Here is an 11560-nt window from a genome sequence, read left to right as displayed (position 1 = left end):
ATTCAGGCTGGCCAAGGGAGAGAGGACTATCCCAGACCTCTCTCACCGCAGCAGCTTGGGGCCAGGTGAGAAGTGCCTGTCCATGGCCGCTGCAGCTCCAGCTCCAGTGGGCACAGCCAGGAGAGGGGTGCATGTCCTCCATTGACATGGGTCCAGGTTCATCTGCCCCCTGCTCTCCCCAGTCAGAGTGAGTAATGGAGCAACTGTGCACATTCCCCTTGCTCCTTGACAAAGGGGAATGTTTCTAGTAATGTTCCCATATGAATAAGAGGGAGATGCTGCCCCCGCCACTTGCACAACCAAACCCTTTCCTCACTTTAACTTATGATCAGAGGAAGCTGCATACCAAATCTGGTGGTCCTAACTCTTACTGTTTAGGAGGAGTTCTTGAACAAATGGATTGACAGAAACTCACAAACTCTCTCAAATATACAACAGATTATAAAAAAAATCAGATTTTAAAAGGAATGTTTTAAAAGAAGAGTGTTTTTCTGGTCACAGTTTTTAAAATCATGACGTAAATACTGAACAATAAAAATGCAAAAAGCCCATTAAAAATAAAATTATATGCTTCTATTAGTTATAAATCGGCATGCACAATTTTGGTTCCCTTGTGGAATTTTTTTATTTCAAAATGGTTCATCTTTTTTCTTTTAAGAAACTCCATAATTTAGGTATAACATTGATCAGGCTTATACAGATTATTTGAATTCTTACTATTTTATATGCTCCATGGGACTTCAAAGGGTGTCTGGAAGCAACGCTAAGGAATGTTGCCTGTGCATTCCTTGCATGTTTATTGTTACATTAGAATGATATAATGGTCACATTATATATGCAATGTCAGGACAATATAAAATTAGAAATATTCACTTTCCTTCTAGATTATCAGATCTTTTTCAGTTACACAGAAGAATGAAACCTACATCAAGACCTATTCGAATAAAAAAAAACAGTTAAGTACATTTCTCACCAGAAACAAGACATGCATATACCACAGGGAAGTTCCTTCAAAGACATGAAGAATCCTCTTAAAAGAATGAACATCCTGGACACAGAGAAAAACACAGTGGTAATAATACATTAATAATATGTCTAATTTAAAAAAAAAAGAGCTTTTTTTTGCACTGACCCCAACCCAAATATACAGTTATACAATCAATTATTTGAATGTATTGTCGACAAAGAAGCCACTGGAAAAAAAGAAGATACATATTACATGGTTATCTATTTCATAGTGAAGCAAAGGAGAAAGTTCTGTACATCTATAAGCCTCTTAAGGTCTTTGTAAATACAATTAAGAGAAAAATGTGACTACTCAAAGCAGATTAGAAATAAAACAGTGCAACTCAAAACAGATTAAAATTACGAAGTTAAGTATATAGAGATACAGTTCCACAAGAATAAGACCTGTTACTTTTTAAACCAGAAATAATATCAGAAACAAAACTCATGACAAAAATCACTTTTATTTTGTTTTTCATAAGAAGATTCATCTTATAGAGCGATACATCATGAAATCGATTGTTGTACATCTAGGAAATTTACCAATAGAGCTTTCTTCCACGGGAGTGTACACTTTAATTTGTCTCATGTGAGTGTCTCTTCCATTCTGATGATTGGCTAAAACAGCAATCTGAATCATAAATGTACGAATAGGCTTCTTATGAGAATCAGTTAAAGGAACATGAATCCAACCACTCGGTTCCACTAATTCAAGTTGCTACAAAAAATAAATAAATAAATAAAATCAGAAATAGTTTTAATCCACTTACGAATTACCACAAATATTTTTTTTTTAAAATCTGCTCTATAAAACACAATCCACGTGTCAGATATGGCTACACTGTTAAAAACCAAATTTGAAGAAATGAACTTTAATAATTCAAGCTAAATTCCCTGCTGATGCAAATAAGAACAAAACAACTGATTTCACTGGAGTTGTATATGCATACATCAGCTGCAATTTGCTCTTTAGTTGATGTTTTTCTAATTTAAAATAAAAAAATTAATTGAAAATATCTGAAAGATGGATATAAAGTTATTAGTTAACATAGTAAAAATGTTAAATTAAAGCAACATGGTTCTAATCCTCAAATGTAATACATGTATTGGAAAGAATTTGGGACAAAATGTCAACCTATAAAGCTTCTATTTGTTTTACAATTCTGATGCAGCTAATCTGAACTCTCAAAGGATAGAATGAATACCTTATTTGAATGTCTACATAAATCTGTGAGAAGTGAGGATTCCAAAATTCCTCAGATTTTTGTGGGGAGGGAAATACAGCAGAGATTGAGAATAGGTGGAGGATTTCATTATGACATGTAATGTAGGATCAGCCAAGTTCTATGACTGGTGTCTAAGCATTCCAATGTAGCCAGTTAATCAGATCTTAGTATGATGGCCTCCATTTTAACTTGGCAGTGACAATAAATGGAGTAAAGTGCAATATAGTCATTTTTCCTCTTATCCTACAAAAACTGTTGTCAAAGTGTGAAAGTGTTATAATCAAAGTGTAAACAATGTCACCAATGGCCAACATGTGAAAATAAGGGATGTAAGCGAGTCGTTGACTACCTGATAAGCCTAGGCTTATTGGGTAATCGAGTCAATTAGTCACATTCCCTCCCCCTTGATGCCTCTGTACCAGAGACAGCAAGAGCAGGGGGAAAGCAGGAGCCAATGTTGGGGGGAGCCAGCTTAAAAATCGGTTCCCCCCAGTACTGGCTCCATGGTGCCACCTGCCCTCCTCCGCCAGGCTGCAGGGGAGGCTGCTGCGAAGCATCCTCTGCCCATGGCAGGCCAAGGCTCGCTGAAAGCCAAGGCTGCTCCGCATCTCACAGAACAGCCCCTATCCACAGGGAGTCCCGGCAGGGAGCCAGAGCAGCCTGTGTTTGCAGCAGCCAGGGCTGGCTACCAACACAGCCTGCTATGGCAGCAGCTTGTGTCTGCCGGAGATGGGGAACCCAGCTTCGTACTGGGACCTCCCCACTATGGACAGGGACTGCTGGACCCAACGCAAGCCAGGACTGAGCAAGCCTGGCTCAGTCTCGGCTCACAATGCATCCAGGAGCTACCCCTGCTGTGGCTCTGCATTTTAAATGTAGTAGGAGCTGAGCTGCTGAGTGCCTGGCTCCTACTATATTTAAACTGCAAAGCCGCAGCAGGAGTAGCTCCTGGACAAGCACTTTCCCTTATCAACTAATCATGTGGTTGATACAAAATGTGTCAATTACACAATTAGCCAATTATCCTCCTCCTAACATCCTTTGCGTAAATGGGGCAAATTCTACATGAAAAGTTGGGGAACAACTAATCTGATAGATATCTTAAAGTACAACCCAGAGAACTATGGAAGAATGTTCAGTGCAAGGAAGTTCTGAAGTAATAATCAATCCAGAAGAAGCAGAATTCACACTGATAAGCAAACGGAGGTCTACATTACTAGTATGTTTCTACTGTGGATCATTTGTGTTTTCAATAGCTCAAGATTGATGGCATGCTCCTGAAAACGTTAGGTGAATAATATTAAACTTATCTTTGTGGCAAGCATATTTTCTGCCCTTTCTAAAAATCCTACAGAGCAACCAATTTGAAAAACACCCATTTAGTTTAGAAATAATCTTCACTGTTATGGACACTACCATTACATACACCCTGGGCAAATCCTAATTACACCTAGAGAGCTACAAAAGGTCACAGCAGAACGGGGCTGTTTCTCTAGTGCAAGGGAAGAGTGTCTGGGTATACAAATAAAACTGTGTATGTGTATATGCCCAAAACAAAACAAAAAACAAAACCCAATATTAGAAGAACATTATGGCTGCAAAGTCAAGCACTCACATGTTAGGAAATGCCAGAATGAAGATGGTCTGTGCATCTTAATTCAGTCCCCTCGTGTGAATGTATTATGATACAGTCTTTGTAACTACATGATCACATCCTATTTTTTCCCACAGGACCTGTGTCTCATGCAATACACCTGAAAGACCTGTTCTGGGGGATGAATCAGGGGTATAATAAAGATGACTGTTAAATGAAGTTAGTATCCTACAGAAGTTGGAAAATGCATAGTGAATGAGGCAGGGGACTGCAGGACTAAAAAGGAGAGTCTCATGGACAAGGCAGTTGAATGATGCTTTGGGGAAGTGGATTCTGTCCCTGTCTCTGCCACAGAGTTCTTTTATGAGGTCTGGTAAGCCATTTAATCCAAACTTTTCAAAGATGGTTACTAATGATGTGTACCTTAGTTTCTGGGTGCCTGATTTAAGACCCTGTTGTCTGATTTGCAGAAGTTCTGAGCACTCACAACTGCAACTTAAGTCAACTGGAAGTGGACTTTAAACATATGAAGGGCTATACAATAGTAAGTACTTCATATCAGGGTGTTTGTTACAATAAATTGTTTGAGAAACACTTGCATGCTACAGTGCTGAGCCCCATCAGAAACCCATAAAAATTTGAAGAAAAAAATACTGAACAGCTGTTATTAACTTTGAGCATGATCCATTCTGTGCACTGACTGAGGCAGGAGTCATGTGGAAAAAACAGTGTGTGATCCTGTAACTGAAGACTGTTTACAAAGGGGGCAAATTAAAATTGACAAAAAATAAAAACAAAAAACAAAACAGAACACACCCCACAAACCCTTCATTCTGGCATTCCCTAACTTTTCAGTGCTTGACTTTGAAACCTTAACATTCTTGTCACGTAACTTTTTGTGTATAATGTAGGTGATTTTAAAACAAACGCAGACACTCACACGGGCTATCATCGGGACTGGTACATGCACTTCACAGAGTTCTCTCACTGCACTACAGGAATAACTGATAGCAATAGTAGGCTGTTATCCTCCATGTGGATCAGCACTATAAGGGATGGGACACATTGATGTTGGGTTCCACAGATATTTGCTGACATCACAGGAATGGTACAACTCTGGAATCCTGGGTCCCATTCCAGGTTTTGGCAGAGAGGGTGCTCTGCTGGGAAATGACACTTCTCCCCTACATCTAACATGGCCTCTTTGACCCCATCCTTCACCACCAGTCTTCATTCTATCTCTACCCCAACCTTGATTCTTTGCCCCGGTCCCATTCTCTACTCTTTCCTATAGAGCTGTCCACAATTCAGAGATTTTGGTTTGCTAAAACACTTGATATTTATTTTCTAATTTGCTTTCATTCCAACTTGGAAGAAATGCAAATTTGCTGAAAAATTTTCAGTGAACTGGAGATCCCTAAAAACTTGATTTTAGAAATATCAAAGTATGGTGTTCCTGAAACAAACGGACAAAAATATCACATTCGCATATTTTCACAGATACTATTGGGTGAATAGTAGCTGCCAAATTGACAAGAATGTCAGTTTCATTAATGCCCAGTGGTTGGAGCCTGCCAGCTCTGGGAGCTGCTAGGCACCTTGCTTGAGCCCCAGAATCAGGAACCTCTGTGGATTCAAGACTCTTGTGCGTACAAGCTGCCAACTTGGGAGCGAAGGATTGGGCAGTGTACATGACAGGGATGCCCCACAACATTGGCCCCTGGAAGCCCTGAGAACCATGGGTTGAGTTCTCTCACAGAGTCCCATCAGCCTCCCTGCCAGAGAGAACCAACAGAGAAACCAACAGCCGTGAGCCCCAGCTCTCACAGGATGCCCAGCGCTGCGTCTGTGGAGTGAGCAAATCTGAGAAATCCCATGACTCCCTGCCAGAGGCTAACAATACTGATGAGTTTCAGCTCTGGCAGGATTTCCTAGGGCAGCTGCCAGAGCCATGAGACCTGACACAGAAAAGTTCACAATGAAAACCCTGCTGGTGTTTCAAATTTCTGTCAACTTTCTAACAGATCAGACTAAACATTTTAAATTTATCATCAGCTATACACTGCTAGTCCCAAGCTACACTATTCAGGGCTCTCATCTCAGTATCCCTGCCCAGCAAGTTTTAGACTTTTCCTTTGGACTTCCCATCCTAGTTTCCTCACTGCTCCAAGTCCCAGTCTTTTTGCATAACCATTCTCAGTTCCCGTTCTACTAGTTCCATGCCCAAACAATCCCCCACCAGTTTCTCCTTAGATACATTTCCCACACCAGTTTAGCTTCCAATCAGCTTCCCAGTCCCTGACCTCTTTCCCTGTTGCCACTATGTCCCTATCTCCCTCCCCAGGCTCCTCACTGATAATCTCACTAGAATATTTACCCAGTGTTGCTTGGGCCCTTAACTCAACTTTTGTTTTTTGGAAACTAAAATGAAAGTGTACATGCTTCATTTAAATCATTGCTTTGCGGTAGGGCTGGGGATGAGGCAATACAGTGTGCAGACTGCCCGGAGAAAGAGGACTACCTCAGTCCTCTCTCACTGCAGCAACTTGGGGCCAGGTAAGAAATGCCTCTCCATGTCTGCTGTAGCTACAGTGACACCGACAGGGAAAGAGTGCAAGTCCCATTGCTGGAGCAGGTCCAAGTTCATCTTCCTTCTGCCCAGCCTGATGCAAACACCTGCCACAGAAAATGTCAGGCCAAGCAGTTAAAATTGGGCAAAAGTTATGAGGAACTGAAAACTGGCTCTTACAAAACTATCAGGAAACCTCAGCTATAGGTGGCACTACAGCTCAGCCTGTAATAAGAATTTATAGCTGCTAATCTCTCTCAAACAGCTTCATTGTCAACTGTACTATGCGTGAGCAATAAACACCTATTCATATGTTCTACTTCAAATAAATTGTGCCAAGACTATAAATCTCTGGGAACTTCTGAGTCACTAGCAAAAATGGCATTGTCATATTTTAAGTGATTTCCAATCATTTTTCCTACAGATGCAGACCGTTCCCTAAATCATATTTAAACAGCTTTTCATCACAATTAAATGCCCTTGGGTAATTTAAAATGTCTACCAGAAAGACTAATCACATTAAGGATGTTAAATTGCAGTTACCTAATTAATGGTATAGTCACTACAATTTGTACAATTAGTCAACAGGACCACTCTGCAGAGCTGCAGGAGGGGTAGCTCCAGGAGCCGGCTCAAGCCAGGACTGATCAGTCCTGGCTTGCGCCAGCTCTGGGAACCACTGGTGCTGTGGCTGTGCATTTTAAATTTAGTTAAGAGCCACCAGGCTCTGACTATATTTAAAATGCAGAGGTGCAGTGTCTGGGACCAGCGCGAGCTGGGACTATTCGGTGCCAGCTCACGCTGAGTCCAGCAACCCCTGTTCATAGATAGGTGGGAGTGGGTGCATGGGGGGAGCTGGCTTTTAAGTAGGCTCCCCATGTACAACGGCTTCTATGGAGCCGCCTGCTCCCTGCACTGCTGCCTCTGGTACAGCAATTATATATTTACAAACTAAAACCCATACTAAATAAAAAACAATGAAACTATTTTCCAAAACCTAATTAGCTGAATCTTCACTGCCTTGCACATTCCATTATTTACAATGGTGTCCAGTATTTCTCAAATGCTACCTCTACAATTTATCTGGGCTGTTGTCTGCCCAGCTGGAACTGGTATATTGTTATGAAAGGTATTTGAGGCACTGCACAATCTGATCCAATTAGGGACATTAGCTACCATATAATTGAATAGTCATGTAACTGCATGAAATCTTAGTGGTTACACAACTATTCGATAGTCCCCAGGGGTGGGGCCGGCAGCCAGCCCCAATCCTGGGGAGCTCCCTGCCACTCTGAACTGCTGCCTCTGTATCAGCTCCCTGTGCAGACTGGCTGTCTGCAGAGGTAGCAGCCCCAGGTGGCGGCAGCCCCTGCCCGCGGGGTACTGAACTCCCCATGGACAGACTGTTGCCACGGGTCAACCTCGGTCCATGGTGGGCCCAGGCTTGTCAGGGACAGAGGCTGCTCCATGGAATGCAAAACAGCCTCTGTCCACAGGCATCTCGGACCCCCCGCAGGCAGGGACTCCTTCACGGCAGCCTCCCGCCACGCTGATCCCTCTTATAGAGGCAGCAGCGCGGGATGGGGGCCAGGTGGCACCACAGAGCTGGTGCTGGGGTGAACAAGCTTTTAAGCTGACTCCCCCAGCATCGGCTCTTACCTGCGCATTCCCCACTCCCTCCTGTCCCTGTAAAGACAGTAAGGAGGGGAAGCGGATGTGCATGGGGAGCTGGCTTTAAACTGGCTCCCTGAACATATTGGCTCCAGCATGCCCCCTTACCCTGTGCGCTGCTGCCTCTCTATCTAATACAGAAGCAGCAAGGGGGAATGTGGGAGAAATGTGTGTAATCGACAAGATTAACCAATAAGCTATGCTTATTGGCAGGGCTTGACAAACAGCGGCGAAAGCTGCTCGCCAGCCCCACACTGCGCATGAGCCGCATTGCGCATGTGTGCGCCGCAGGGGCGGATGGATGAAATCTAGTCACCACGGGCGAGTAGATTCCATAGTTTGTCGAGCCCTGCTTATTGGTTAATTGTGTATTCATATACACATCCTTAGACCCAATATACTGTTAAACGTGTTAATTAAAATTCTACAAAGATGATGAGGTAAGACAAATGTTCTAAGGCCAATGTATTCTGTATTGGCTTTGCTGATCTCCTTCTGCACTAAGACATCCAATTTATATTAATCTCTTTGATTTGAGAAGAGTATTACTACAATAATTTTCTCTCCAAAGACAACACTGCTTAATTAAACCTATTGGCATTAACCTCTTAATTCCAAATGTATTTTGTATCATTTGGAAATGGGGTCAGACAGACATTAAAAGCACTGCCAGGAGGGCACAAGAGGTAGTTGTGGCAACAGACAGAAAGGGGAGTCCTGGAGCAACTGGAAATTGCGAAACAGCTCAGCAGATGGAATGTGAAGTGTAGAGGAGATGACATTGGAAGAGGACTTAGGGAAGGGCAAATGGAAGCTGTCAACAAGAAGTAGCATGCCAACTGGTAGGGACAAAGACAAACGAGTTACTCTTTAGTCAGTTTTTTTGGCCAAAACACTTCTGAACAAGTGCTACAAATATTTCCATTTCAAAGGGTTCCAATACATGGAGCTAAACTATTTTACTGCTTCCTGTAATGACATATTTGACCTATTAGCTACTTGGTGTGGGTGACAATTATCCAATTCCTAATTACTGTGATTAGTGTGTCTCACACTAAATTAGGATAAGGGATGGATGGAATCCAAACCCGTCCCAGAGAGAGACTTGTCCACAGCCTCTCCATGGTCACTACTCTAGCAGCAATACTGGCATAGCAGCCACCACAGCAAGCACTAGTTTCACTGGATTTGCAGTCATTCATTCCATATTTCCTTCCCACCTGGTTCCCAAACTACCCTCCCTTTCTAGTGGCTTGTTAGAAACACTGCAAGTGATCCCACTGCATTCTTGTAGAAACTGCACCCCCCTCACAATCACTGTGCAAGACTCAAGCAGTATAAAGCATACCTTATGACAGCAGTCTGCATCCTATATATCCAATCACACAGATCAAAATGCCTGTGAACTACAGGAGCTCCTATGTAAATGAACTACTTCTTTTATCCTTGACCCTTATATTTAACTTATGTACTAGAAAAAGTTTGTATATATGCTGCATATATACTATCTATGATCACTTCAGAATGCTGCATCATTGCAATTGCTACATTTGCTTCCTCTTTTCTGGTATGCCATCTATTTGTTTACCTCATTTTGAGTAATTAATATCCTTGTGCCACTGAACTATTCCTGTTCTCATGTTTGGACCTCTTTCATTTCTATAAAGAATATCAACAGCACATATAGCAGTACCTGAAGAGTGTGGTTACTACAGCTGAGATACAAACCAGATGCTGTAATCACACTCTAGAGTGATTTTATGCTATATCATAAAGTGACACAGACATGACATCTGTGGATAACTTAAAAACAGCTATCAAACTTGGTTCAATTTTTTAAGAGAGATTTGATTTTGCTTTCAATAATCTGCTTCAAAAAGCTGCCAAAATGGCAGCCTTCTATTTGATTCTTTATTATATTCAGACACTTGCATTATTTTAGTGATTTATCAATCTTTAAAATTAATCATAGCTGTTAGAGTAATAACAGTTATATGTGCTGCTGATCCTGCCTTTCTATTTGCTAATTATTACCAGGGAACTTTTTCTAAAAAAAAAAAATGGAAGTTTTTCAAAGTAGCAAGAGTTCTCAATCAATAAAGCATTCATCCCAAAAGAGGAAGATTAAAAGAAGAGTCAAATCCAGAGAGAATAAATCTTATTTTAAAAAATACAATGTATTTATCAAACATACAGAATCTCCCAAATATGACAGTGATCAAATATGGAAAAAATCCTCTTCTATTTATCTGTGATTTTCTGTTACTGTACATACAGCTGTCTACAATAAGTGGGAGGAAAAAAGAAGGGCCACTCCCCAAAAGATGACTTTTCCCCCTACAACTGCCATTCACCACAATGTAGGTACCGGAATTTAGCTTTAGCAGGCTTCTGCATAATTCCAGTACTGGAACTGTCAACACATGAAGTAGCAGATTCTGGGCTTCAGCCATCTCTTCATTTAGGAAGGAAGAGAACCAGTTAACAGTAATGATGCACCAATTCCAGCAAACAGTGAAGCAAATCCAAGAGAAACTTCAGAAGTTCCAAGTGAGTCAAAGGAGGGACACCACAAGAGCAACTTTACAAGCAACACAGAATCATGCTCAAAGAGCCCACTGTGAAAAACAAGCTCTTTTGCTCTAGTGAAGCAACGACCACCTAAGGAGGTGACTTTGTGGTCACCATCAGTCACCTCCCTTAAAATGGTTAAGACATCTCACTTCAGTCCATTAGGTCAGAGGAGCTTTCTATTCACTCAAGCCAAAGTTCCTAAAGAGTTATGGGGAAGGCAGTTCTGTTCCAAAGAAGCTTCAGTAGTGGCTTTAGCAGTAGTTTAAAAAAAATCCTACATTAGCTGCACTAAAAACTGAAAACAAAAGTGCCAGATCTAAAAGAAAATTATCTGAATAACTTCAGAAGAGTAGAAGCAAAGAAGAGTTGAAGAAAACAGAACATGGTGAAGTAGGATGGTGAAAGAATTAAGAAAAAGCATGGCAGAATATTCTTGACAGAAAATTTTAATGACTATCTCTTCCTTCAAGCTATAGACTATTCAAATGCAGGTAAAAGCATAGCCAAGAAGCACAAGTGCTCATGTACCAAAAAGTTATGTCTAATTGGGATAATATAATGATAAAACATATAAACAGAATGGCAAGTGATCAATGAAGTTGATTAACACATACTGTAACATACTTGGCACAAAAATAATGAACACAAAGCCAAAGAGGTATAAAAATTAACTAGACCAAGGAGACTTTAAGAGGGATCTTACAGTTATAGTAGATTAAAAATGGGCTTATATTAAGGAAAAGATATTCAAAATGCCAAGCAGCTTATGCATACATTTTCAGTAATTTAGGGCATGCACATTGGTTGCAGAATTTTTGCTCCCATCACTATCCTTACATAGAGTAATACTCCAGAACCACTTGCACTGCTCTACATTTATTTACAATAAATATTTAGAAGTACATAGTATACCTGCACAGA

The 11560-nt window shown here is 41.1% G+C and overlaps 1 protein-coding gene across 4 annotated transcripts in view; it reads right to left on the bottom strand.

Moving 5' to 3' along the window:
* Nucleotides 1–878: 878 nt before the first annotated feature.
* The window catches only part of ANAPC10 (anaphase promoting complex subunit 10), a 77116-nt gene continuing 66434 nt past the window's right edge, over nt 879–11560 (bottom strand). For 3 of the 4 annotated variants that reach the window (XM_006131780.3, XM_006131779.4, XM_075929885.1), the window contains exon 5: nt 1451–1723. In XM_006131780.3, coding sequence (XP_006131842.1) covers nt 1493–1723 — 231 coding nt within the window. In that variant the 3' untranslated portion in view covers nt 1451–1492. Of the gene's footprint in view, nt 1049–1450; nt 1724–11560 lie in introns of those variants that run through there. The other variant, XM_075929886.1, reaches the window with a different exon arrangement.

This window comes from Pelodiscus sinensis, chromosome 5, assembly GCF_049634645.1.
Source record: "Pelodiscus sinensis isolate JC-2024 chromosome 5, ASM4963464v1, whole genome shotgun sequence".
Lineage (NCBI taxonomy): Eukaryota > Metazoa > Chordata > Testudines > Trionychidae > Pelodiscus > Pelodiscus sinensis.
This window is presented reverse-complemented; position numbering and strand designations above follow the sequence as displayed.